This window comes from Drosophila ananassae, chromosome 3L (genome assembly GCF_017639315.1).
Source record: "Drosophila ananassae strain 14024-0371.13 chromosome 3L, ASM1763931v2, whole genome shotgun sequence".
NCBI lineage: Eukaryota > Metazoa > Arthropoda > Insecta > Diptera > Drosophilidae > Drosophila > Drosophila ananassae.
Genome location: NC_057929.1, coordinates 16,201,217 through 16,227,855, shown reverse-complemented (window position 1 = coordinate 16,227,855; position 26,639 = coordinate 16,201,217). Strand labels below are relative to the sequence as shown.

Below are 26,639 nucleotides of genomic sequence, written 5' to 3'. Positions count from 1 at the left end.
TTTACGGGATTCTTTAAAGGGGTTTCGAGATCCTTTCTGGGGGTGGGGAAACGGGTTAAAAGGACATAATTTTATTATTTTTATAAGCAAATTTTTAAAATTGTAGATTCCGAATAAGGTAAAGTTTAATACAGATGGCCACCTATAAATAGAATCTCTCGCAGCTGGAGGCCATAGAGAAGAAGCAGAGCTACGCCTCCCTAGACCTCCCCAAGAGTACGGTCACTTTAAAAGGGACCTGCTCCAACGTTTTATTTCTTCTCTTTTTTCTCTTCAAGCGGCATGGACGGCATAAATAAGTACAACGAATTTGTGGCGTTGCACAAGCCGCAGCTGGAGTCCTCGGCAATTCCGGTGCACTTCTGGCCAGCTCTTTACCGGAAGCTATCAACCGACACCTTTGATGCCGGCGAGGCCCTGCAGCTTATGCTGATCGACTATGACGAGGACGAGGAACAGAATCCTGCCCAGGACGACGACAGTCCTAATCCTATTTTTGCTTTGGCAGTGGCAAGTGAAAAAGGGATCAAGTTCACCGATCCCCAGGCTATTTATTTGATTGACCATGCCTGGACTTTCCGGCTGAACAGTGCCCGGCAGCAGTTGGAGCAGTACCCGCAGCTGGGGGATCGGATGTCGGCCATTACCGGCGTGGACTTGGAACTGCCGGATCGCATTGAAAGAATCTTGCGGCGCTTGTGGAAGTACTGCCATGCCTATTCCATCGGAGTTGAGGGACTGTCCGATGAGGAGCGGCAGCCAATCTGGTATGTAATGGACGAAGTGGGCTCGGCGGTAAATCACTCGGACGACCCCAACTTCCGACTGGTGCCACTGTTCCACATGAACAGCCAGACTACATACAGCGTGCTGTTTCCCATCCGGAACTGCGAGGCTGGTGAGCAGGTTACCCGTGATGTGGTGGAATACGTTTCCAAAGATGCACCCCAGCGAGCCGCTCTATTATTACCGTGGAGGGATGCTGACCTCACGGATGAGAGCTTCTTGCAGGTGGAGCCTCGCGCAGATTACTTTACCAGCGGTCACATCCCAGAGACCTATCCCAAAGAAAATACCGATCTTGTCCCTGTGGGATCCCGCTGTGATCCTCTAAAGGTCTTCGCCGAGTACGAGGTGGTGCGGAAGCATCTTACCTCCCCAGAGTTTATTCTAGTCAACAACGAAGAAGAGGCCGATGTCCTGTGGCTCACCCATCACTTCAAAACCTTTGAGGAGTTTAGCGAACAGTCTCCCAGAAAGTTTATTAATCAGTTTCCTTTTGAGTACGTGATCACTATCAAAGATCTACTCAGCATAGTGGGTCGCAGGGCCGCCAAGGAGCATCACAATAGCCTCACCCTGGATACCTATCCCGATTGGCTACCCACCACCTACAATTTGTCCACAGAGTTGAGGGAGTTTGCTTCCTATTACCAAGCCAGAGCCGCAAAGGGTCTGGACAATCATTGGATCATCAAGCCCTGGAATCTGGCTCGCGGACTGGACACCCACATCACAGACAACATCAAGCAGATTGTTAGACTGCCGGCCACGGGCCCAAAGATTGCACAAAAGTACATTGAGCGCCCGGTTCTCTTCAAGCGAGAAGAGTTGGATGAGCCCGTGAAGTTCGACATTCGCTATGTAATCCTCCTCAAGAGCGTGAAACCCTTAAGGGCTTATGTTCATCGCAAGTTTTTCCTCCGGTTTGCCAATCATCCATTCTCATTGGACCAGTTCGACGACTACGAGAAGCACTACACCGTTATGAACTACCAAGAAGAGGCGCAGCTGCACCATGTCAAGTGCGTGGACTTCCTAGGACTGTGGCAGGAACAGTATCCAGACAACGCCTGGACTGATCTTGAGCGACGTATATGTTCAATGCTCTACGAGGTGCTACAGTGTGCCAGCCAGGCGGATCCTCCGTGCGGACTAGCACCGTGCGCCCAGTCCCGGGCTCTGTATGCTGCGGACATAATGCTGCGCTGGACGGACGAGGATAACAAAGTCATGCAGCCTCAGCTCCTGGAGATCAACTGGACCCCCGATTGCAAGAGAGCTTGCGACTACTATCCTGACTTCTTTAATGACATTTTCCGACTACTCTTTTTGGACGAAGAAAACGACGAAACCTTCCGTCTTCTGACGCCAGATCAATAAAATGGTTTTACCAACTTAATGCGTAATCGCGTATTTTATTTAGACTAAACTTAATTAGCTTGCATTTTGTACAATATACAAGTAAGTGTATGCTTCTATGCGAGTGGAACTAAACTATAAGGCTTAACTAAGACAGCAAGTCAGTTGGTAGTGTGGCTTATGCTTACGGTTCTATCATAGCTTGGACAAGTTCAAGAATTCAGTGTAGAGTTCAAAAAGTGAGCTTATAGTTAACGCTTTTTGCAATTCTCAACTGCAAATGGCACTCGATGAAAGATAAACAATGGAGATGAAATGAAAGAGTCATCTAAACATAAAAACGATATCCCGAAAATCAAATTCATTTACACGTAAGGCAATTTTAAAGGCACCCAAGTTTAGCTAATTTCACAGTGGAAACAAAACGAAAACGAAAATGTTAATTCAAACAAAAAGTAACTATCTACGGCTTTAGATATCAGCTGTCAAGATTCTGTACTGGGCTAGATCTTCATCTAACACGTGGGATCCTGGCTTAACTCGGAATAATACACGTACGAACTAATAGTGAGTGAAAATGCAAGTGGGGAAACGTCAATGAATGCTTCTTATACTAGCTAGCCTAGCTACTAAATCTAAATAGTCGCTTATTTCTAAAGGTAAGACTACAACCACTAAACGCAGACTTCATCAAAGTCCAGTCGTATCTTTTCGTCTGCGGAAGCCAGCTTATGTATGGTCTTTTTGATGCGCAGCGCTGGCAAGCGCACGTTGGGGTTCTGGTGCCAGCACTCTTTCATTAGTTTAGACATCCCAGCCAGTAGCTGATCAAGAAAGGAGAGATTACTTATTGAAACCGATAGGTGGTCCATTTACTTACAGAATCCGAAGTCCAACGGTTGGGAATGGAGGGTCTGTAGTTGTCCGTGCACACCACCTTGCGCATGTCTTCGAAACTGGGATCCATAGGCACTACGTCGTAGAAAGGCACCTTATACTCTTCGGCAATGCCGCACGATATTGTGCGGCGACAAACCTCCCAAAGAACTAATCCAAAAGCATAAATATCCGTGCGTCTCAAGGCCTCAAAACATTCCAAATTAATGCTGTAAAAGATTTCAATTTAAAGTTACTCTTTCGTGGGAAAAAAACAGGTGAAACCTTACCTCTCATCCAAAACTTCTGGAGCCATGTACCGTTTGGTGCCAACTTTTGGATTGTTTCCCAAATCTAATTGTCCCGTCACATGTGAGTGGGTTACCGCTAATCCAAAATCGGCTATAACACAGCTCCCATTTGCGGTGACCAGTATATTCTTCGACTTCAGATCACGATGGGCCATGGCTGGCTTTCCTTGTTTCCCGAAAATTTCTGTATGCAAATGTACTAGTCCGTTGGCTATCGACAAGCAAATCCAGATCATGTCATTGTGGCTTAGTGCGTTGCGATTCAGGTGATCGAAGAGCGAGCCCAGCGGGTAATAGTGAGTCATCAACCACAGTTGGGTGCATGAGTTGCGTGACGTCATATCGGAGCCGATAAAGCCAAGAATGTTTTCGTGGCGGAGCAAAACGGTACTGCAATTATCAAAACAATACAATTTAATTGTTATTTAATAATAGGTAATGCAATAATATGACTCACCTGTAGATCTCTGTCTCCCGCTTCCAAGATTCCTCATCCCGACTGAAGAATATCTTGACGGCGATGCTCTCTCCATGCCAGTGACCCCTCCACACCTCGCCATACTTGCCACGACCAATGCATTCTATCAGGGTGACCTGCTTGGCCAATGTGCGCTGCACAAGCAGAGGCAGCCCACTCCCGGATCCAGAAGTAACCGAATGCTGCAGGTATTCGCGAAGCGTACTGTCGCCAGCGCTAGTGGCACGTAGGAGTTCATCGTTAACAAGGTACGACTCGGGATCCTGTTTGGTTCGTGATGCGGCGAGGCGCTTTCGGTGACTGCGCCGAATGAAATAGATGGCCACCGCACCCAGCAGAGTGATGACCAAGAACGGACCCAAAATAGCAGCCGACATCTTGCTTATATTACTAGTATCTGCTGTTATGACCGTAACGTCGTTGCTGATCATTGGCGGCAGTTCGGGAAAATCTCCCTTATTACAGTAGTCCCCAGTGCAGCATTCTACATTGCGATTCTTGGCAGTATTTCGTTTGCTCTGTCCGTTGAGCTTATTGAGCGAATTCTGGTTACAGATGAGAGGCACCTGGTCCGGCGAAGTGGTGCAGCCACGAGACACTTGCTCCTGGCCATCCGCATTTCGGGTGCGAGATTTCCAGCACTAAAAATATTAAATAACATTAATATGAGGAAGTAATTAAAAATAACAGTAGGAGCTCACCTGAACGGCATTCTGGCAGGTGTGGGCCAACTCAAAAGGATCTGGGCAGGGTGGATCACACGAGTAGCACTTGTATCTGTTGAAAAAAAGTCTGGTTAATAGAGTTCTACAAATTAAATAAATATAAAAACAATAAATGAAAAGCCACTGAAATGCTAGCCTAAAAGAACGGTTACCTTCTTTTCATGCGACGCTTACTCTTAATGTGTCTCCTGGATAAGGAGAAGCAGCATGGTAAATGGGCAGTAGAATGGTTAGCAATAAGGCAATTTTGAACCGCAGGCGGCTAATGAAAAGCTTAGTCTTTAATTATAAAGAATAGTCACCTGGGATGCGCTTGTAGTGAGTTCTGTGGCCCGGCCGGAAACTCCTTGCCATTTAAATGGCCCGATAGCTCCATATCTATTTCCTGATTCTCTTCCAGCAGTCGGTCGATTTCAGCTGAAAGTGTATTTTGGATTTAGGATAGTTTTTAGATTAAATTTAGAAAAGTATAATTTTGAATTATTTATATGTCCCAGTCTGTTTATCAAATCATAACAACCTCTGATAGAGTATAACCAGAAGTACACACACACTTGCCGCGAGGGAACCCTCACGCACACATCCTTAGCCCCAAGTTCTGTATACATACGGAACTCGCGCGTACGGCTGTGTGCGTGGGCAAATCATTAAGAAAATGCACTTATGCTGCGAACGCCCACGACAGCATTTGAATCCGTTTATATAATGCGTGCATTCGTCTCTTAACGTAGTGTTTCATCCACTGGCAGTCCACTATTAGAATTTAACACTTTGCTGAACTAAATACGCAGCACAATTGGCTAGAACCGTAGCATATGAAAACAAATCAGGGCCGTCAAAAACACACACAACAGCCAATTTTTAATCACTCTGTTACGCCTCTTACAGAAACCAGTTTCACGTTTTGCAGATTGTCTGCGGTGCTCGATCTACTTAATGAGCGATTTATACCGATTTAGTCGTACCTCTCGCATTATTGCATATTAAAAATGACAATAGAAAAACTAAAAAAAAATTAGACTCCATTGCTCCATTCCGTTTCTGGGGTCCAGTGGGGCCGTACCATTAAAAACCCCAGCCATAAAATACCTAAAATACTAAAAGTAAAAAATACTACATTTCGTGAGCCAAACATCGATAGTCAATAAAACATCAATAGTTTAGGAAATAGAAAACATCGATACATCGATGTTTCTGCACCTCTGTTAGAGAACGAGTAAGTAGGCATAATTTTTCGTTTCATAAGAAATATTGTAAAAATATATATTGAAATCCTATCAGCGAGATGGCTTTCGGGGACTATCCAGCTGAGTACAACCCAAAGGTGCATGGGCCTTACGACCCTGCCCGTTTCTACGGCAAAGGTATGTGAATTCGCGAAATTACGTAATTTTTGGAGCAACGTTTTGCGGCAGTTGCCTTGGCACATTATGTTCTCTTACCCAGATTCTAACCAATTTATATAATTTTTTCGCAGCCGATGTTCCCTTCGGACAAGTGAAACTCGGTGAGTTGGGCGCTTGGCTCGGACGCCGCAACAAGACCCCCGGAGCAGTTGCCGGAGCCGTGAGCCGTGCCTGGTGGCGCTGGCAGCACAAGTATGTGTTCCCCAAGCGCGCTGGTATCGCTCCCTTCTTCCAGCTGACCGTCGCCAGCATGACGTTCTTCTACTTGATCAACTACACCAAGTTGAAGCACCACAGGAACTACAAGTACCACTAAGCGTTGATGGTGCTGCCTCCATTTTCTCCTCTCGATCCATACTACCCACACTACAAGGGCAAGACACTTGAGGCGAGAACAGGGCCAACACTTTACAATTAATACTATACATTTGGCTTTTGTGTTTCGAAAACTGCTTAAGTTAATAAATAACGGCTGCGAATATCAGAGCTGCTCCCCGAGACTCAATAGTTGTCACACTCAAGCACCGCATTTTTCCCGATGTCCAGTTGGGAATCAGGTTGGTCCAATTCATTAGACGTCTTTGCCGTATGGATTTCGCAAATGAAAGGCAGTTCCCTGTCGCAATTCAGTGTTTGCCAAGTGCCTTGGGGCGTCAAAGCCACGCAGCTGGCATTGGTTAGCTCAGAGCTGCATTGAAAGATAAATAAAATATACTGTGTAAGTTTCGTGTCTTACGCTCACCCCAAGCGAGGATGATTTACAGCCCAGGCTCTATACAAGAAGCAATTCAGACTCTCCTGCTGTGAGTTCCTAAAGTCCAGAGGATTGAGGGAAGTAGAACGGTTATAAGCCAAACCAACATAGGCAAGGAAAACATTTGTCTCAGGTTGGACACTACTTGGAGTCTTTTTATTAAAGTCCAGAAGCCATTGGGCCAAGGATGACGTGCGGGATTCGGATGCAATGTGGGCAAGGCTGCCTGTAAACTCACTGGAGTTGGTGCACTTCAAAGAAGCGTTTAGATAACCGCTAGGTTGTGTATACACCACAAATAGGCCCACCTCGGGCACGCAACTGTAGTTTTGAAGAACTAATCCAAATCTCGATTAGGTTAGAATTATTTGTGTATTATTTAGTACCAACCTGTTGGCCTGCCATATAAGCTGTAGTAATCAAAGCGACTGTCGTTTACCATTCCAGAGAAGCTTGTATTTTGCGGACACTGAAGCACATGACAGTTGAAAAATTCACCCGGCTGCTCAAAAACTGTCAATCGGCTTCGTATGTGCTTCTGTTTTTCGGTCACGTTTGTTGATACCCTGGCCTCGAATATGTTAATAGTCCTTTTGGGACCTCCAGGTGCATAGTTTATGGCTAGACCTCTTAATTCTTGAGCCAGATTAGCGCACTCCTCTAGAGAAGATACATTTTCCAGAGCAAGTGCATCATGCGCCGAAGCTCTTTGGCATTGCCGCACCAAATGAAACTTGAGTGGATGTGAATTTTCAGTTGGACAATTCAGGGAGCCCATTGTGATTCCCACAAATATGTGAATAGTTAGAAAAAGAAAAGACCACATTTGGATAGCAAACCAATTCCATCTATGCTCGAATCGTAACTGACTTGTTGCAGTATGTTGTAGTCGCTATTCTTACCACCTGACACAAGTGTCCATCAAAATTAAACACCCTTAATTATAGTCAATTTGAGTTTATTGTTCAATGATTAATATTAACTTAGAGGTAACACTAAAATTGAGCTTTAAAATATGAATGGATTCGCGTAAATTGGACAGCTCCAGAGGAGCATTCCACTTCGGAGTCAGAATGCTCGATTGAAGCTGTGCAAAGGCCTAATTTTAGTTTTGAGAACTGTTGCCATATGTATATAGTTCATTATCATATCATATATAGTAATATTGTATATGTAGTATGTGGCTGCTCGGGACGGCTGCTGTCTAATAAGGGCTTCTGCCTACATAAGTAAAACAATGACAAGAAAATATTCAGGAAATTCTACTAAGAGTGTCGAGGGAAAGGAGTTCTGGGCTTGTGTTTTGTTTGGACCTTTGGCAGTTAGGCATCCGATAAATTAATAAATTATGAATAAAAGTTAGACATTAAGTTTAGATACGAGTACAAATATCACCTGAGCGTCGGCTGCTGCATTCGTTGTTAGTTCGAGTGATTAAGTTAGGATAAAAGCGGTCAGAGGGGTCTAGTGGAGGTCGGGAAGTGTCTGGAAGAAGGGCGAGTCCAACACCGACTGTGCGGAACAGAGCCGATCAGAATCCAATAGCTGGAGGCCTGGTTAGCTCTGCGACATTAGCGGGCAATTGGTATATATCCATGGAACTATTGCCCGGTAATTTCTGCACGACATTTTGCAAACTATGACTACGCTTATCCTATGGACAGTCGCTGGACAACTCCGGCTTCCTGCATCTGCAACCTGCATCCTTACAGACTAAGTGGCTCCCATTCTCACAATCGTTGACTACCGCAGCGGCACCTGCGCGACCGAATCTCGTCCCGGTTACATTCTGATTTTGAAACACTTTGAGTGTTTTTTGAATTTGGAAAAATATAAATTTTAAAATTTTGTGTTTGAGGACACAAAACTACTATGCGTGTGTTTAGCTGCTGTGTGAGAAGGCAGTGTTCGTGTAGGGTCCGCTGTAGATGGAGCTGCCCGAGTTGGACACCGTCTTGGTGCTGCGACGGGCCATGATGCAAAGAACAGCGGCCACCACGGCCAGCATAAGGATTAGGCCGGCGATGGCAATGGCTATGGCGAAAGTTCGCTGGGAAACGCACAAGGCATCGTCCAGGGTCTGAAATACAGATTCGATTTATTCTTAGTTGATTCAGATTATTCTAAAGCCTATACCTTCTCCTTGTACACTGCATCATCATCGCTTTCGTTGGAGTTTTCATTCTCGTTGACGTACAGACCGGAGAACACCTCAATGGTGGCGGGCAGACCGTCCTCCTCCTTGCTATCAACTGATGTCTGTCGTTTGGGACGCTTGCCCGTGCACAGAGGTGCCTCCTGGCACGTGGGATCCTCCAGAGCACACAATCTTACGTTGCACTGGTAGTAAACGGAAGTGGTGTAAGGGAACTTGTGAGCTGGGAACGTGACGTTGGCAGCCAAACGGTCCTCAGTGTAGTTGAACTGGCCCATGATCTCGTTGTCCATGGGACAGCTAGGGTGAAAAATTCGTTTAGTTTTCGTTACATAGTTTTTCCTTACAACTCACCCATCTTCGCCCACTAGTCGCTGTTCTCCCCATCCCAGACCATCACGTACAATACAATCGGTCACATGGAGTCCATAAACCTTTTGCTTATCGATGCTAATCACAATGGTCAGGGGATCACCAATCTTCACATCGTCCGCGATCTTGTGCTCATCGTTGTAGATCTTCATGTGGCAACCGGGCATGGGTATTTCGTTGTTGGTCACATCATCCTCCTCTTCCTGCTGTGTCTGTGGTGCATTCGCATCGTAGACATCTTCCTCATCCAGATCGTCGTCCTGCTGCTTGTCCAGCGATCGCCCATAGTCCCGTCGATCATCGCTGCGGAAGGCCTGCGGTTTCTGGGCATGCTTACGCAGATGCTTCTTGGGCTTGATGGCAGCATCACGACTCTTGTAGGCGCAGCGAACGTGGTAGCCACGTCCCAGGTCGGTGATGAGCTTCAGGTGAGGCTGTAGCACAATCGTGTTGAAGAACTCGATGCCACCATCGTCCTGGAAAAAATGAATCCAATTAGAACCATAATTATACGCTACATTATATTTAACACCCACTGGCATTGTTATTATGTGAGTTAAGACTCACGATATATAAATTATTATAGTAAAAAAGAAAACCTAAAATTAAAATTCAAGAACCTAACAAGATATGAAAACTTTCTTCACCTCATGCTACATAAATTCAAATGGGAATTATAGTATAATTTTAAATATTGAATTACCACCTACTGACAAAAGACTTAAACAACAAACTCGTTCGCCCCCGATTCAGTGGCTCAGCTGTGGAACTGGCCACTGGTTACCTCTGGTTACCGGCTGAATCTAATGCTAAGAAGCCGTAGATATCAGTGACTTGAACCCGAGAATAATGGTGGCGGGGCCTCTTCTCATTATGCATTCAGAGATTCACGCTCGGCTGCGTCCAGAAATCGCTTGGAAGTTGAATGTGCGATCTAGAGACAGACTTCACTAAATAGCAAGTGGTGTCTTGGGGCTACTATGGAGCACTTCCTGATGTTGCCATCAGAATGGTGCTAAAGCCGATCAGCCAGGTGTAACGTCTAGCCGCCAGGAGACCTATGGGCCTTATCTCCTCGCAAATTAGCCAAGTTTGCATGATGAATTTTAATTGGTACTTGTTACAATGAAACATGGAAAGTCCCAGAATTCTGATGATGCAATTTCCTCAAGCAAGTGTTTTTCCGCTTACAGTCTTACTTTTCCTGGTAGTTCACAGTAGGGTTTGTCTTTTTAAGATTTTTATATTGAGGACTATATATTTTAAATATACTCTATACTAAGTATAGAAGATAGATCCCAATTATGTATGTTTGGAGAGAAAATACGACTTGCAAAAAACCACAAATCATCCTACTTTTTTTTAAATATTTCTCTTCAATATTTATTACTTTTTTTTCAGTGTTCTTCTAACGGTTCTCGCCCATCGGCGATTGTGCTAATTCCAAAAGGCAACAGAAACAAATCGAGTACACACTCGCCGGCTTTGGCACTCGGATTGCTAGGAAGGTGAGGTGGTAAGGTAATGTCGGAGGAAAAGGCAAGAAGTATAGTACATCGGTGGCTCGCAGCTCGGAAGTTTTGTAATTGGGTCTCTACAGATTTGGGCACGGAAGTTCTTCGCTTAAGTGGGCTCTCTTTTTAACGGCAGGCATTCTTAATTGCCAGCCCCGATGTTTGTTGTTATAGCCGGGGCATTAATCGGCCAGAAGAAGTTGGCTTTAAGACGCAGCTGGTGTGCGATTTATTGCTCAACGAGTTTCCGTCGCTTGGCATTGTCTCTGATGATTGTGTGTCTGCCTGCCTGACTTAAAACAAGACGAGAAATGGCCAAGAAACTAAATAAAAGAAAGACTGGGGAGGGGCTTCCTTTTGTTGCCCCTCTAAGTCTCTAAGAACCGTTGACAGTTATGTTCAAGTGTCGGTTCTCAGCGTCCCAGCATCTGGGCATCATCATCACAAGACAATGGGCCAATAAAAAGCATAATAAAGTGACATTTAAGATTTCCAGCACAAGAGGCAGTTGGTTGGGGGATGGGTTCTAACGGTAGAAAAACCTATTATGTCATTATAACACTTCTCCGCACAAAACGGTGGTAGGAAAAGTGTCAAAAAAGGCATCCCAATGAGCTAAAATTATTATGGTCACTGTGCATCCGAAAACAGGTTCGTGCTGGATTCTCCCACGCATTTGCTTCCATTTCGACCAACCAACTGACCTTCGATCCAAACACGGCAGCACCAGCAGCAGCAGCGGCATTAAAATATCAATATCGTCAATAAAGCGCTTACATGTTTGTACACTTTTGGCCTTTTCATGGTCATCCGCCGACATTGGCGGCCAACGAACGCATTACCAGCCAAACACACCAACCGCCAACGTCGAAGCCGTCAGAACAAATTGATTTTGCTGTGAAACGGGCTTACTCGCTGAGCTATGAAAAATTGTTTTTAATGGAAGGAAGCCCACGGATTCTAAGATGAGCAAAACCAATTTATTTTTAATTGAAAGCCTCACTTGTGTGAGGTAAGCTAGACTTATTGAGATCCTTAGGTGTTCCAACAATCTACTTAACAAAACGTAATGTTCCAATCACCTTTATTGAATTATCAATCAAAGCACTTGCTGAGCTATGTAAAATTGTTTTTAATTAAATCTTTCCTTTCTGATTCTAAGATGGCAGCAATTAAAATTTAATTAAAAATATTGTGTTTGTTGGTGGCGGGAGACCCCAACCCTTGGCGACCCTGCGAGTACCTGTTCGTGGCTGATTTAATTATGCTTGACATGCGCACAGCTCACAGCACTCTCGACCCTCGGATCCGACTCCATCACCGGCTCCGGCTCTGGGCACCGATCCCCATGCCACTCAATGGCAGTGGCAGATGTGGCGGTGGCTTGTCACGCGACTTTTTACACTGCAATGAGCTCATCGCAACTATGACGTAAGACAGGATGGCTGGCAAGCGATTGCCATTAGTGAGTTGCACGCTGGATGAGACCTGCTCATCGTGTTTAATGACAAACATTAAAAAAATATCTCCCTGTCCCGGCCTTGGACGGTCTCTGTTGATTTTCCAGTACTGACTTGGCTCAAAATAATATTTACTGATTCTGAATTATTGAACGGACTACGAACGTAAATTGTTTGGGTCAACACAATGAGGCAGGGCGGCGAAGGACAAAGCAATGAAAATACAAAAGACTCAGGCAACAAACTCGAAATATGCGAAGAATACTATGTACGTGCTATATACTCTGAGTGTGTATTTATGCAATTTGTGCCTACACTGGTTGTAAAAAATAATGAGATACGCTTTGCACTTAAATATTTTGAGGGGTTGATTAAGAAAATGGCTTTGAAAGGGCTATAAACTTAAGAATCTGTAGTCGTCTTCGTAAGCTTCTTTTTCATTAAATTGTGATTGATTGTTGCCTAACACTATTTCAGCTGCTGTTCTTAAATGCAAGTGGCTTTGTTGCCACATTGCATCGACTGCCGTAACTGCAATTAACATTTGTAATGCGAAAAATTGTGTCAATCCGATCGAGCGAAAGGAAAAAGCAACTAATGGCGGCAAACAGCAGCCACAAATTACAAAACGCTCTGGCTCCATAAATGCCGAGAAAATAACATTAATATGTATCACAATCGGACTTTATACGCGTCGTTGTGGCAGCCGCAGCGGCTATAAAAATGCCGCTGATGCGTGAGCTGCAGCCCGCATTTAGCCCGGTTAAGTGCTAATTGAGATTTCAAAATCTGATTCCAGCACAAACACAGTCCGTTGTTGTGCCCGAATCGACCGAATCGATCGAATGAATGAGCCAATAAATAAGACGGGGGCCATATACGTATTAGACAGACCCAACACCGTAGCGAGTCGGATGAAATTTATATGGCACATCTTGGCCGGCCTTTGGATCATTCGATATCGTTTACAGGGACATGGGAGACAGCTTGTCATGCCTGCTTGGGCGGTTCAGATCAAAAATATCAACTAAATCTAAGAAAACTGGTTGTCAACCAAGCCAACTATGGCGAAATGTTAATCTTACTCATCAACCAGTTGCTTTCTTTAACAAAATTCTACATCTCTTAATCCCACAGTCTCTTAAGCTCAACTATTTTTATTAATTGGGAAATACATATATGAGTTGTAAGTTCTTAAGACCATCCACTGTATCAAATGGCTGCCATTTTAGTTGGACATTTCGTGGAGCCATCAAATCGCATCATTAGTTTAGCCGCAAAAGGTGCGTGAGCTGGCCTTTCAATTGACTAATCATCGAGGCATTATGGACCTTACCTTGTAACCAATGAGTCCCCAGCTGCCTTATATGTCTATAAACTTAATTTTCAGTTTTTTATTTGCATGCCAAAATGGTAGAACAAGTTTGCTTGGACATGACACCACCACCAGCACCACCTGACATCTGCCATTCGGATGAGTGGGTGCGTGTGATGGTGGTTCGTTGACTCGCGAGGCCAATGAAATTCTAGAGCTAAAAGACTTACCGTTTCCTTTGGCATCGTGTTGCAAGATCTGAGAGGCAGCTTGTACCGCAGGGAACCCACATGATCTCTGCAAGGAACACGGATTAATGCAGATAAAGTCGAGGATCCAATTTGAAACTGCCATCGCTTACTCACCTGTATTCGCTGAGGCATGTGGAGTTCTTGGAGAGACCTTTCGGGTAGATCATTCCACTGAACAGGCCCGTCTCGTGGTTCGGAGGAGCATCTTTGATCGTGATCAGCATCGAACCTGACAGGCACTTGATCCGCACACTCGGCTCGATGATAGCCTTCAGTGTGGGCGTGGCCTCCGCCTCCGCCGCTTCAATGGCCTCACTCAGCGAGCTCTGGGCATCCTCTGCGAAAGAAAAAAACCGAAAATCACGCAATGTCACGAATTATAAAATGCAAACAGAAGATATTCATGATAGGCCCACTCCCAAAAATGGACTGTTTGCGCAGCTGGAAAATAACAGTTAGTTGTGGCAACGAGGATGTTGCATCTGCTGCATAAACTGCAACAGCAACAGCAACAGCACCAGCGGCAGCAACCTCAAGATCCGTTAGGCCAAGTCATGAGCTAACAATGGCCCATGGGAGCAGTATTTAGTAAGAGACTGAAGCTCCAAGCCAGCATGCGGAAGACTAAATCAAAAAATTCCGGTACACAGACAAAGTTTTTGCCACTCTAGCTACAGAGAAGTAGTTATTATTAGAAACTAAGTTAGCCAAATTGTTTTCAGTGCTCGCTCCTGACATTGAAAAGCCATTGAAGCGGCAACATCGAAAAATCAGCAGCAACATGGGGCGCAAACATGGCACAGAAGCGAGGTAGGTGCCTTGTGGCCATTAGAAAGATGCCACGATGCCACTCCAGCTCCAGCTGCAAGTTCCTTGAACTTCAGTGGCCAGATCGAGACATGGCCCGGGATTAGGTTGGGCTCTGTGATCTTGGCATTTCCTGCTCTGAACAAGCAACATTGGATTGCAATGCCAAGAACTCAGAGCTGATGACGCTTCTTCGTTTTTTTGTGGCAATGGGCCCAAAGGAAGGTACACAACACAGCACACACACAATTGGCCAAGAAAGCAACACGAATCGGAGCCAAATCCGAGCACGTTCGCCCTGACTGTATACACACTGTGGCCGGAATGGGATGCGATGTGGCCCGATGGGATGCCGCCGCCTTCGGTCGGGTTCAGTTGGTTCAACGAACCTTGCAGCATTTCGCATCACTTACTGCGGTTCTTGGGCAAAGTAATTGCATGCAACACGGCCATCGTGGCACTCAAGCCGGTTTCTTACTGGAATCCCATCCAGTCGACGGCTGCCTGGCACATAAAACATTTAATGGCTTTCTATTATGTATAATTTTATGGTCTCCAGAGGCGAGCCGAACTGCAGTTTCTCAAATAGAACAAACTAGACTAAGGTAACAATGAATCGCATAAATTACCCTTCTCCAAGAATCTTTTCCCCTCGATCTTACACGCCAAGTACAAAGTACAAAGAAAATTGAATTTCTGTACCCTGGCAGCCTCGTAGAACTAAATCATTTTTTTCATTTTTTACTTTATGAGATAGAAACTTCGTAATTTTTATGTAAATTGCCAATTATAATAAATTTTTTGTGTAGAATTAAACATGGAGGCTGCAACAGATGTGGATTCATGTTGGGACGAGAAAGACGACTTGGTTGACAAGAAGGCAGTGGACTCACTTGCCGCTGAACTGGCTGCTGCCATAACTGGGGCCTATATGTTGAAGAAAAAGTTTACCAATTTCTGTCCAGTCGAGGTGAAGCCAAAGGTCTCAGATCCAAAGGTAATAAAGGATAATATACTTGTTCTATCTGAAGCTAACTATCCGAATTTCTAGCTTATATTAACTGAGAAGCTGAGTGATGCAACTTTTGACGAGGATTCTGAGAGTAGCAGGTATGAATTATACTCCCAATTTCTTATTAAAAATATATCCAACTATTTTCTTTAGTTCCTTCACCTCCACTGAAACTGTCACCATGGAAGAGGACCCCTTGAACAAATCCTTTAGCTGCTTGCCCATCAAAACCCCAAGTAATGAGAATCTCAAATGCAAACAACCGAAGAAAACTAAGCTGGGCACCCACATCCTTCGCCTGCTCGGTGATCCCGCTACCGGAGCCTTTAAGGTCTATGTTGGAAAATATAAATTTATTTGTCATATCACTGTTTTGCAACTGCACTCGCAATACTTTCGGGACCACCATGATATAAATGTCCAGAAAGTCCACTTGCCCGCCGATAAAGTTACACCTTCTAGTTTTTATGTCATCTACAACTGGATGCTGGACAACACATCGAAACTCCAAAAGCCAAAATGTAGTTTGGTGGAATTATACAGTGCGTCCAAGTTTCTGGGCATCGAGGAATTGGTGGAATTTTGCTGGAAGATAACCAGTGATGTTAATATAAATGGCAGTCGAGCTTTTGCTCTGTTTTTGGAGGCCTATACTTGGGATATACCCACATTCAAGAACATCATGATATCCCGCATCGGTGACTTCTTCCTGAACCTGGTGGCGTCCAAGGAATTTGTGGAATTAGATCTACATTCGGTTCGAGAGCTGCTGAGCATGAACAATGTGGGTGTGAACAGTGAAATTGAGGTGAGGTCTTCGGAGGTATCTCATGACATTTATTTCAATCAGTTTCATTAGATATTCATGTCTGGAGTGCGGTGGCTTAGCCATGATTGGAAAAAAAGGGAAGTCTACTTGCACAAGATAATGGAATGTGTGCGCTTCTTCCTGCTGCCGCCACCCTTCCTCCGATTTTTGGTTGGTGAACAGCAAACCAAGGTATTCGATGTCATTTCCAAGAACAAAAAAATCGTGAGGACCGTCTACAAGGTGTTCGTGTATGTTTTCATAAATAATTTCATAACTAAAGTAAAAGCCCGTAATCACTGTGATTCCATCGTTAGTTACACCTCCGCTGAGGTATGCGATTTGGCGCAGTGCGCAGTGGATCAGGATTTGGAATTGGGGGAGCAGAGAAACTGGATATACAATCCACGGTGTCCGTACCATCGTATGCCAGCGGGCAACCAGGGGCAGTTCTTCACCTACCAGCAGTTCCTAGACTACCTGGAGTCGCTACACGACTCGCCGCCTAGGCCGCCTCTTGACTCCTAGGTCATGGAGGTCTCCAATAACCCGCCAACTCTCAAAATTCAGCAAAACGCAATGTGAAAGCCAGAAGGAAGTGTGCCGCAATATTTGGGCAGTTGCCGACGCGGCTGCCTTTCATTAAAACAGGCAAGGCTTGAACGGCCAAAGCGGCTTAAATAGACAGACTTTTGTTTGCCCTGTTGGCCGTTTCTTTGGCCAAACAACAGTCAGGAGATTTGGCAACCCGAAGAGACAACAGCGAGCCGCAATGGCACACTTGGCGCATTTACTTAACAATGGCAAGAAAAGCTGGCTGGGATTGAAGCGGAGTTTATAACTAATTGGGTAATAGTTTGGGGGTGAACTAATGCTTCATTGGAAGGCAGGAATAGCAACACTCTTCGTAGTCTAGAGGTTTTTTAGATAATGTACCAGGACAAATTAAATTAGATAACAAACTAAGTTACTTCCTTGATTAGTTTAGTAAATGTTTCGGTTAGTATTTAGGTTTAAGCTATTTTTTATAGAAATTTTCAAATATAATCTCTTTTCTCTGAACCTCCAATTATTCAACACTTTGAAACCAATTAATCGGCGGTCTTTGTGTTTATTTTCATGGGATTTTTAAGCCCCTTTCTCCAAAGCGTTTCCCTCTTTCATTGGCCTGTAACCGAGGCCCAAAGAACTTGGCTTAGCGTCCTAATAGATAGATTTATGTACTCACTGACTGCCGTTGGAATCTGCGCCGCGTGCGCCGCCAGAGCTGCGATTGTCTGCAAAGAAAGTGGAGACAAGTCACTCATTAGCATAGTTGGCATATAGGCATTAGACCATCCGATCGAATGGCTCTCCCGGCTCTCGACTCCGACTCCGGACTCCCGATTCTCGACCCCCAACCGCTGACATAAATCACCGCAAGCCGACAGTAAGTCGCCGGCCTAATCCATCGCCAGTAAGCTGCTTTAATTAAAGTGCAGGGAAATGTGGAAAAGCTGTGGAAATGTTCGAGGGAAATTTCGTTTTCGTGTCGCCGGCAGGCCATTTATGGCAAGGCATTATATTCTCACGATTCTGAAGCCTTGGCGAAAAACTTTCGCCAGCATCATGGGTTAGAGTTGAGCCTCCAGAGCCCAGGAGAGCCATTCGCGGAACCTGATCAGAGACGAGGTTGAGTTCGGGGCCAAGCGGCTTAGTGCTTAGAACGGACCAGGCCAAGTCAGCTGGAGTTGTGCCACTTTTGGCAACTTGGCGGGAATCGCGCTTAGCATACGGAGGAGGCCAATTGCCAGCAACTCTCATATCCAGGTTAATCGCATTGGCATGCAATTGTCATTCAGCGGTCGCCGGCTGATTGATGTCTTTTGGCCAACATTCTGCCAATTTTCCATTTCGATGACGCTGGAACTGGAACAGGGACCCAGAGAACCCGTCGAATACTTACGATTAAGTGCAGCGCCGTGTACAAAATGTCCATTGGAGTGGCAGTCTTCATAGTGCGACCTGCAAAAAAAAAATGAGAGAAAAATTTCAATATTAATGCGGATCGCAAAAACCTTGGCAAATAGTTAAAAACCCAAAGTTCGGAACCGGTTTCACACCCACACCAAACAAAGATACCTCGCATCGAACGGATTATGCTAAATCACTCGAAGACAACAATTCTGTAATGAATTTCGTGGCCCAAAGGCAAACTTTCTGTTTGCCAATTGGGTCAAGACAGCCCCGGCCCAGCCGAAATGTTGGTTCGCGTGCGGGCTTATTGCAAATGGGTTAACATCGGCAAACGGTACATCAAGGAGGTTGTTGTGGAATCCACGAGATGCCACAGATCGAGCACAATGTAAACAAAACAAACATCCGTCAAATGCAACTCATCGGAGGATGACTTTGTCTTCCGCCTTGAAACTTGCTCAAGACGGGAGCTCCAGAAGCCGGAGTATTACGAGATATTAAAGACATATCAATAACCCGTGACAAACGCTTTTACACTTCCTGTCGAGCGGTGAGAACATAACAGTCCAGTCATGGCCAGGAAGACTTCAATGGGGTTGGTTAGGACACGGTGAAAAAGAAGGTATTACTTCTCTTGTCGTTTATCTTTTTAAAGAGTTCTAAATATTTGATTTTAGAGGATATTTAATTCTTTAGTTTTATGATACATGAGTGAGAAAATCAAAATAAAACCAAATTTCAGAGATCTTTTTGGTATGAAACATAGAAGAACATTTCTTAACCAAGTTAAGAAATAACCCATTTTCCACGAACTTTTTCCAGTGCATTTCGATCATTATCTTGGGCGTCTCAAGACAACAACAATCAGCTTACGCTGATGGCCGAGAGGCGATAATGATTTGTTGTTTATACCGGAGCCGATGTTGCTGCCAACACACTTCATTCACGGCAAGACAAACACACACGGCGATTGCGATGATGTCACAAGACCAGCAACCATCCACTAGCACTCCAATCCAATCCAGTCCAGCCCGATCCACTCACCCCGAAACGAGATACAAAATACAAGATATATACCGATATAGATACAGCTTGAAAGACTCCGGGTTATTATCCAAAAGCTGTAATCTCTTTGGGAGTCTGGTTGTTATTGAAATTGGTTCGCCAGCATACGGCACGGGAAGAAACACGAAATTGGGTCAATAGATATGGCTTGAAATTGATAAATTGTTGGCATTATGCACTGAGCACACGTCAATTTGTCAAAAGTGTGTGGTGTGGTGTGGTGGCCCCACACTTCCTGAACAATGAGCAGAAATAAACGGATTGGAGATCGCAGCCGCTAACAGCTAGTAACCAGCAACCAGCAACCGGGTACAAACGTGGCTCAAAGCCAAATGCAAATTGGCAAGCCAGCCGGCTAACAACATCCCACAGCGACAATGCTAGAGCGCGTACTTCCACTGGCATTGCAACAAATTAGCTAAAATTAGCCAAATGACGCAAGCGGGCTTAAACAGAAAAAAAAAAAAACAAACTGAAATTGAAAACGCAGCTCATGCAGGCAAAAAACAGTCAGTTCGGGGAGTCGAGGGAAAAAATGCGACGCAGCACGCCAACGAACATTATGAATAATGACTTTGATTGGCATCTGCTCTCGTTACCCAGTTGGAAATTCGCAAAAAAAAAAATTATAGAGTAAGAGAAAATAAAACCTAATGCCAAATGGAAATGGGAACTACGGCTGACCTTCAATTATCTGCGATCAGTGATAAGGGAAATGGCAACGAATTGGGGCAGAAAATGATAGAGATTGCAGTGGTACATGGCTTAGCATTTCTTGCAGCTGCAACAGCAGCTCATTTCCTTTGGGATTTGGGATTCCCCACACGAAGCCCCCAGAACTCCAGACTAGAATATAAATTATATAATTTCCTTTCCATTCAGTGACTCATTCTTCGATCGATCGATGGCATGTGCAGTCGCCTGTAACGGCGATACTTCAAGTATCGATTTGAATTCATTTGACACACATTTCAAAAAAGCATTTTAAACAGCACCAAACTGGAAACAAAAAACTAAAAACTAAACAAACACTGACAAAATGGGCCGTGCAACTGAATAAATTTAATGGGTTTTGCGCGGACGACGAGCCAACAAAGTTGTGTTATTTATTTAAAGTTTAAACAATTGCATTTTCATTGAAGTATATGCTCTGTTAATGTGGCGGCAAAATGACCTCGCGTGTTTCCACTTTTTTTCCCGCCAGCTCTAACGTAATTTATTTGTGTTTAAATACCTGGGTAAAGGTATGCAAAAAAAAAAATAGTTAGTTATATAGTTTTTGAAATGCACACTTAGCTTTACGGCTTTCTGCTTGAGCAAAATTGCTTGGGAAAAGAGTATATAAGCTGGAAAATTGTATGAAAAAAGCGCGTAACTGTGCGTAAAATTGCTGCCAAGCCAAATATTGTTAATTGGCCATTAAATTATCTGGGCCGTGCGAGACTAAACACTCCAATCAAAGGGAACGGACCTCCTGTTGATCTCGATCGTTCATCAACCCCAAAATCTAGGTGATCCACATAACTTCGCATTAATCTTGGGAACCCTTTTTTCTGGCTCGACTTTGAAATGTTAGGAAATTAGTCAATTAGAATATCTGACGACTCCCATCGCTGGAGATCTCTCCAGATCTGGTTCCAATGCGAGTTGGCCAACGGCAATGGCAAAAATCACAACGAATCTGTGTTAAGCACACAACTCACACACTCGCACACGTAGCGATATTAACCACAATACTACACTAACGTGGCCTGACCCATTTGGAACGAGGGTTTCGGCGGGGGATTCTAGCAACTTTCGGTTGCGGTTTGCCATTAAAATGGGAAATCTCTGATCTCCGTCGTACATCTCTCTCATCGTACCATCTGGCCATAATAATGTGATCAATCAGCATAGCGATGCGTAAAGCTAATTTTGCTGCAATTTCGCTGCCATAGAAAGTAAGTTTGGGGCCGGGTTATGTGGCCTTAAAGACCGACCTATGTAGCTGAGGATTCCGAAGATGCAATGCCGACTTTGTCCCGCATTGTTCTTAATGATGGTAATTAAAGACGAGTCGAACAAAAAGGGCACAATCGCAGCGCGGCTACTTTTTGTTTTGTTTCTTTTACAGTTCGAATGGGGTCAGAGACTTGGCTTTAATGTTTGATTTCGGGTCTTAGCTTTTACTTTTACCCAAAAGACTGCTTCTAAAGCCCAGGGGTCTTCGGTGCGTGCTAATCAAGCCCAAAAGATCAATGGCAATTGAGGCAACGACTTTCACCTGTTTGTGTATGCAGGCGCTTCGACTTCAAATTAGAATTTTAAATGCGAAGATCACACAATTAGTTGCACGAACAAAACAATGAGATCATTGTGCGGCAATATTTCATATCAAATTAATCCGACTATCTATTTAAAAAATGAAATTTGACAAATAAGAAGTTAGATTCTGTTGTGAGTTTCTAATTCAATAACTTATCACCTAACCAAGGTTGTCAGATTTGCTTCTGACATTTGATTGGGAAATGCTAACCGTTCCAGCTCCCTGTGGAAACAATCACAGGTGGAGTCAACGAATCGGAACCAACTGTGTTTTACCTGGCAATCGCGTCAAGGTCATTGCAATTGTCTCGTCGTCGCCGCCGTCGCAGTGTATTGTATTTTTCTCCGCCATTTCAACAAAACACAAATGAGCTAACAATGCTTTAATTTGCTGTTGGCCAATTGCAATAAACGCCAACGCCGATTCCGTTTATAGATTTTGATTTGGCCAACAACAACAGCAGCAGCAAGACCGGCCTTTGTTAATTGACTTTTGGCCACAATTGGCCATTAGTTAAATGTGAGAATTTGAAGACGACAGGCGCATCATTAAAATAAGAGAGGGAGGGAGGAAGACCTGACCCCACCTTCTTGGCCAAAATGCTGCGCTGACCTGGTTGTTGCCACACGCAACGCAGTGGCTGCTCCAAACTGGAGCGTGGAGACGTTGACGGGTTGCCACATTTTGTGCGAACCAAGTTTGGGTGAGACCACAAGATGGCCAATTCGTATTGCGTATTTCAGCTCGTTGCTGTTATATAAGTTCTCTGCAAATGGTTAGCTTCTCCGTTTCGGCCATGTGGATTTGTCAAGTTGTCCAATTTGGCTCAAACGCTGACTGGCAATATGCAAACGCCACTGCTTATTGGACACCCACAAAAGTAGCAACCACATTAACAATGTATGTAGGTACCCTGCGGCTCAGCCTAAAAATATATTTTCTCTCTCGTATTTTGACGCCTAATTTTTGTGGGTTACAAGTTTTGCGGCTATTTTTTGGCCAAAAATACAAAGAGCCAACAAAAAATAAACGAAACAAACAAACAGCAAAGAAATTCGCATTGAACGTGACTTGAGCTAAGCCGTAGACATGAATGTGTTTGATTTTTATCAGCCGGGTCTACAATATTTCAGTTTAAGCCATTTACTTTTTTTTTTTGCCTTTCTGACTCGGCGCCCATTGTAGCCCGCTGTTTTTTGTACATTTTTTTTTCGTATTTTTTGCCTGGCCTGAAGGCAGAGCCGAAACTAGTTTTTTGTAGTTCCGTTTTTGCTTCGACTTCAGGTTTCTTGACGTATTTTGTTGGTGTTGTGTCTAGAAGTACTTAAAATGGTGGCTCCCAGCGACATTGGCAACAGCTACTGCTGGTCAGCAGGCTGAGCATGAGGCTAATACGTCATTAAAACCCAATTTATTGAGGGCTTTTCGTTTTTTGTTTTTAAATGCATAAGCTTCTGCTGGTTGGAGGAAATCGCTTGATGGGCGGAGACACGGGCATTGCTAATTACCAGCAGCAGCACCCAGTTCTGACCTCATCCTCATTTTAATAACTTTATCCGAGTTTCCTTGGCTTGAAATTCTACGTAAATGATCTCATATATGGCTCGAAATAGGGGAGGAACATAGCTGGAGGTGATGGAAAATCTCATAAATATAAACTATAAAATTTAATTACCTAAATATTCTCTGAGAAAACTCAGAGAATGAGGTCTGAGAAGTCCAACTAAAGTCAGTTCAAAAGTCTTGGCCTGCCACACCCCATTTAAGGCATGGATTTGAAAGTGTTTCGGAATGAATTGTATAAACTCGTATCCAACTGCAGTTGCTGGTTTTTATTTCTTTTATTTTTTTGCGTGGGGTTGGTCTAAGAGCCTGCATTTAAGACCGCTTTAGTTTGCCAATGTTGATTTAATTCGGCTGACATGGCCAAGCAAGGGGGAGTTGGCTGGAGTTCGAGCAAATCAACTAGCCAGACGACTTTTCATTTTGGCCAAACAAAAAAGAAACAAACACGATACCCAATGCACATTGTCCAGGCCACCAGAGAGCAAAAAAAAACAGCATATGACTCACAACTGACTTGGGCACACCTTTCGCTAGCGAAACCCACAAGCAACAAGAAACATTTTTTGGGTTTTTGCATAATTAGTGACAAGCGCCAACGAGTCGTATGAGTAATTCACCCAAAGGCCCAAGTTCGTTGCCTAAGTCATTCGTTTCCAACTGTAAATCAATATGTGCGCAGAAAATACGAAAAAGCGGCAAATCTAACGTTGTAAAGGTCTTAGCCTGGTTGAATGAACTCTTCTTTTTGGTGCTTTCTTTGTCAGTTCTTCGGCAAAAGATTATAAATCAATCAAGCCACCTTTGCGGGACATGCCCACACACATATATTAAAAGCTTAGTTCATGAACTCCCGAATCTGCATGTTTTTTGTTCAGTATTCAAATAATTTTCGAAACATTATCCGATGAAGAAGTGAGAGGAAGTCTGGTCTTTATATCTCGCAGTTAAGTGCCTCAAACTCAGAGCCATCAAAATCATACACACAATGCTTTTAATATTTTCCGTCTTCATTTTTATTTTGTGCCCGCTTCAAGGTCACTTAAGGCTGTTATATAAACAAGTTAACTACACGCTCGCTAAGAAACTGGTATTCGAGCAACTCGAGCTCGGATTCGCCTTTTAATTATACAAATTTTACGCTTGCGTTGGCGTTTCTCAAACATGGCATTCCGAGAATAGACAGCCCACAGGTGAGAGAACCGACTACTTTGAGGAATATAAGACAGAAGTTTGTGGGGGCAATTGGATGGATGGGCGACCCTCCGGCAAGCGTATGTCAAAAATGCAATTATTAACAACAAAAGGCGTTGCATTCAACACACATAAAGACCATTACATTGGCCAGACAATATTTTGATAGCTAACAAACCACAAATTAACCAATTAATAGGTCGTGCATCACCGGGAAAGGGAAAGGCTGCTGCTGAGAGTTCCCATCCCCAGTTCCCGCGGATGATGCAAGTGTCGGCTCGGGATGGGTCAATGGAAACAGACCTCCATCAATCAAATTTTCTAATTGCTTCTTTAGACGCCAACTCGCACGACCTCCACATCCACCGACAAAATGAACATAATTACAGACCTGTACGGATGGCTAGATCTTCCATAGAAGTGCTAAAAAGTCATCGTGTGTCGGTTCATGTAGAACTTTAAGCTTTTCCCAGGTACACACATAAATGATACACTGGGGGGAATTGGAAAAATGTTGGGTCAGTCAATTAGCAAAAGATTCTGACTTCATAATAGCCTCACACACTGTGAGGAAAATGTGAATGGATCCACCCGGTATAGTCGATGACACATTACTTATGCCGCGCACATCCAGGAATGGGTATTGGTAATGAAAACAGGGATTTGGGAAATGGAAAATGGAAAAAGCGGATGCAAGACGGATGTCCGTGATGTGGCTGTTTAAATAGACAGTCTCAGTAGCCACGCCATCCTAGCCATATTTGTGTCCCCAGCCATCCATCAGATGATGTAACTTGCCGGCGAACTTGGCAGCCAATTTTGGCCACAGAGTCAACCTTGGCAAACAGGTTCAGATGTATCCATGTAGATGGGGACAGTTTTGTTTCTGCAGAAACGCAGATAAAGACCATTCCATTTGCACAGAAAACCGATTGCACTACTCCCAGATGGCTCATCTCCCAGTTCAGTTGATGCCCCCCCAAGTACAAGTATTCCACGAATTTCGAACGCAGCTAACCGGTTTGGCTGATGGATTTTTGGCACATCCACAGCGTCTGGCGATTTATGAAGTCATCTTTTAAAGCTGTTTCGGTTTTGGGTTTTTGCAAACGGCAAGGCTTTGATTTTGTTGAATGTTGAAAAGTGCATGATTTTGAGGGTTTTCTCTTTTTTGGGATCTACCACTCACCTCTGTGTCCAATTTCGCCCTTTTTGCGTAATCCAATTAGTTATGTGGCCCGTTGTCTTTTTATATTTTGTTTGCTTGTTTTCGCGATTTTGCTATGGTTTAAACTGGTTGCCCAAAGCGATGATGATGATTTTTTAAATATATTTCCAAAAATTGTGTTTCACATGAGTTTCAGCTTTTACGGCAGGCATTTAATTGATTTTCCTATTTTTTTGTATATTTTTTGCATGTATTTTTTAACGGGCTTCCTCTATAATTTTTTCGTTTTGTGGCCAACACTCGTTTTACATGTTAATGCTGGGGGAATTACACAAATAAGAGACTTTTAAAAGAGATCGAAGAGCGGCTAAGAGAGCAAAGTCTCCTTAGCAAATTGTGGCAAATAATCCAAGCTGTTGCTGTTGTTGCTCCTGACTGCTATTACCGCGATACAAAAGACTGAAGCAACAAACTTTCCGACACTTTTACACTTCCCCTACACTACGAAGAAAACAACGCGAAATATTCAAAAGATTCACAAATCATTCAGCACGTATTTTGCTGTTTCGGTTCAACCACCCGTCGAGCTTAATCATTTCCCAAGGGCAACAACAATCAGAAAACACGAAAAAATATCAAAAACACACAACAGCAACAGCCGCAACTAAGCTTTTTTCCAAAATCTCAAAAACCAAATCAAAAAATCTTTTTAACCAAGGCAATGCCGTTTCCAATTCGTTAGCACGATCCAATTATAACAGGGTAAACGGACTCTTAAATTCTAATTCACTCTAAAATCTAACACGCACTCGAATATGTTTACGAATCAAATCGAATCGAATCGGATCGAAATCGAATCGAAGCGGAGCGGAGCGGGTCGGATCTGTCGTGCGATCCGCTTTCGTTAGCGATATGGTTGTGTCTCGCACACCAACCTGGCCAAGACTGTCAGAGCCCGAAAGCGAAGCCTAGTGCTCGCACTCCGAGTAAAATAGTCAAGAC

General features: G+C 44.0%; 6 protein-coding genes across 11 annotated transcripts; 3 read left to right on the top strand and 3 right to left on the bottom strand.

Moving 5' to 3' along the window:
* Position 1: 1 nt before the first annotated feature.
* On the top strand, positions 2–2,182 carry LOC6494101 (tubulin--tyrosine ligase-like protein 12). The gene is made up of 2 exons (XM_044715700.1): positions 2–118; positions 279–2,182. The coding sequence occupies exon 2, from the start codon at positions 283–285 to the stop codon at positions 2,161–2,163; it is 1,881 nt and encodes a 626-aa protein (XP_044571635.1). The 5' UTR covers positions 2–118; positions 279–282; the 3' UTR covers positions 2,164–2,182.
* Positions 2,179–5,581, bottom strand: LOC6496473 (activin receptor type-1). Of its 4 annotated transcripts, none has more exons than XM_044715704.1 (8): positions 5,498–5,581; positions 4,835–4,949; positions 4,685–4,720; positions 4,509–4,584; positions 3,787–4,448; positions 3,309–3,719; positions 3,023–3,248; positions 2,179–2,966 (listed from the first exon to the last, which is right to left on the bottom strand). In XM_044715704.1, exons 1-8 carry the CDS (start codon positions 5,556–5,558, stop codon positions 2,817–2,819), a joined length of 1,737 nt encoding a protein of 578 aa, XP_044571639.1. In that variant the 5' UTR covers positions 5,559–5,581; the 3' UTR covers positions 2,179–2,816. The 4 variants fall into 4 exon arrangements, with proteins under 4 accessions (XP_044571639.1, XP_044571638.1, XP_001960973.1 ...); XM_044715703.1 differs by lacking the exon at positions 5,498–5,581 and adding an exon at positions 5,053–5,376; XM_001960937.4 differs by lacking the exon at positions 4,685–4,720.
* Positions 5,582–5,614: 33 nt separating this feature from the next.
* LOC6494102 (putative ATP synthase subunit f, mitochondrial) lies at positions 5,615–6,438 on the top strand. The gene is made up of 3 exons (XM_001960936.4): positions 5,615–5,748; positions 5,814–5,896; positions 6,010–6,438. The coding sequence occupies exons 2-3, from the start codon at positions 5,818–5,820 to the stop codon at positions 6,252–6,254; spliced, it is 324 nt and encodes a 107-aa protein (XP_001960972.1). The 5' UTR covers positions 5,615–5,748; positions 5,814–5,817; the 3' UTR covers positions 6,255–6,438.
* LOC6496472 lies at positions 6,328–7,549 on the bottom strand. The gene is made up of 3 exons (XM_001960935.4): positions 7,083–7,549; positions 6,681–7,029; positions 6,328–6,626 (listed from the first exon to the last, which is right to left on the bottom strand). The coding sequence occupies exons 1-3, from the start codon at positions 7,516–7,518 to the stop codon at positions 6,440–6,442; spliced, it is 972 nt and encodes a 323-aa protein (XP_001960971.1). The 5' UTR covers positions 7,519–7,549; the 3' UTR covers positions 6,328–6,439.
* An 84-nt stretch (positions 7,550–7,633) lies between these two features.
* On the bottom strand, positions 7,634–26,617 carry LOC6496471. 3 transcript variants are annotated; one of them, XM_032450634.2, is made up of 9 exons: positions 26,352–26,617; positions 25,659–25,955; positions 18,332–18,390; positions 17,615–17,663; positions 13,874–14,096; positions 13,739–13,805; positions 9,202–9,695; positions 8,829–9,147; positions 7,634–8,772 (listed from the first exon to the last, which is right to left on the bottom strand). In XM_032450634.2, the coding sequence occupies exons 3-9, from the start codon at positions 18,380–18,382 to the stop codon at positions 8,575–8,577; spliced, it is 1,401 nt and encodes a 466-aa protein (XP_032306525.1). In that variant the 5' UTR covers positions 18,383–18,390; positions 25,659–25,955; positions 26,352–26,617; the 3' UTR covers positions 7,634–8,574. The 3 variants fall into 3 exon arrangements, with proteins under 3 accessions (XP_032306525.1, XP_014763848.1, XP_001960969.1); XM_014908362.3 differs by having other exon boundaries at positions 26,447–26,617; XM_001960933.4 differs by lacking the exons at positions 25,659–25,955; positions 26,352–26,617 and adding an exon at positions 19,420–19,590.
* Positions 15,296–17,455, top strand: LOC6494103. Its single transcript, XM_001960934.4, has 5 exons — positions 15,296–15,563; positions 15,618–15,676; positions 15,732–16,386; positions 16,438–16,637; positions 16,704–17,455. The coding sequence occupies exons 1-5, from the start codon at positions 15,384–15,386 to the stop codon at positions 16,912–16,914; spliced, it is 1,305 nt and encodes a 434-aa protein (XP_001960970.1). The 5' UTR covers positions 15,296–15,383; the 3' UTR covers positions 16,915–17,455.
* Positions 26,618–26,639: the final 22 nt, after the last annotated feature.

Coding starts and splice junctions, on each gene's coding strand:
- LOC6494101 (XM_044715700.1), top strand. CDS start 283: ATGGACGGCATAAATAAGTACAACGAATTTGTGGCGTTGCACAAGCCG.
- LOC6494103 (XM_001960934.4), top strand. CDS start 15,384: ATGGAGGCTGCAACAGATGTGGATTCATGTTGGGACGAGAAAGACGAC. Junction 15,564..15,617: donor CAAAGGTCTCAGATCCAAAG/GTAATAAAGGAT, acceptor CCGAATTTCTAG/CTTATATTAACTGAGAAGCT. Junction 15,677..15,731: donor GAGGATTCTGAGAGTAGCAG/GTATGAATTATA, acceptor TATTTTCTTTAG/TTCCTTCACCTCCACTGAAA.
- LOC6494102 (XM_001960936.4), top strand. CDS start 5,818: ATGGCTTTCGGGGACTATCCAGCTGAGTACAACCCAAAGGTGCATGGG. Junction 5,897..6,009: donor TGCCCGTTTCTACGGCAAAG/GTATGTGAATTC, acceptor ATTTTTTCGCAG/CCGATGTTCCCTTCGGACAA.
- LOC6496471 (XM_032450634.2), bottom strand. CDS start 18,382: ATGAAGACTGCCACTCCAATGGACATTTTGTACACGGCGCTGCACTTA. Junction 14,097..17,614: donor GCAGATTCCAACGGCAGTCA/GTGAGTACATAA, acceptor TTTCTTTCGCAG/AGGATGCCCAGAGCTCGCTG. Junction 9,696..13,738: donor ACACGATGCCAAAGGAAACG/GTAAGTCTTTTA, acceptor CATTTTTTCCAG/GACGATGGTGGCATCGAGTT.
- LOC6496472 (XM_001960935.4), bottom strand. CDS start 7,518: ATGTGGTCTTTTCTTTTTCTAACTATTCACATATTTGTGGGAATCACA. Junction 7,030..7,082: donor CTTATATGGCAGGCCAACAG/GTTGGTACTAAA, acceptor GATTTGGATTAG/TTCTTCAAAACTACAGTTGC. Junction 6,627..6,680: donor GTAAATCATCCTCGCTTGGG/GTGAGCGTAAGA, acceptor CTTTCAATGCAG/CTCTGAGCTAACCAATGCCA.
- LOC6496473 (XM_044715703.1), bottom strand. CDS start 5,140: ATGTATACAGAACTTGGGGCTAAGGATGTGTGCGTGAGGGTTCCCTCG. Junction 3,720..3,786: donor CGGGAGACAGAGATCTACAG/GTGAGTCATATT, acceptor TGATAATTGCAG/TACCGTTTTGCTCCGCCACG. Junction 2,967..3,022: donor ACCGTTGGACTTCGGATTCT/GTAAGTAAATGG, acceptor TTTCTTGATCAG/CTACTGGCTGGGATGTCTAA.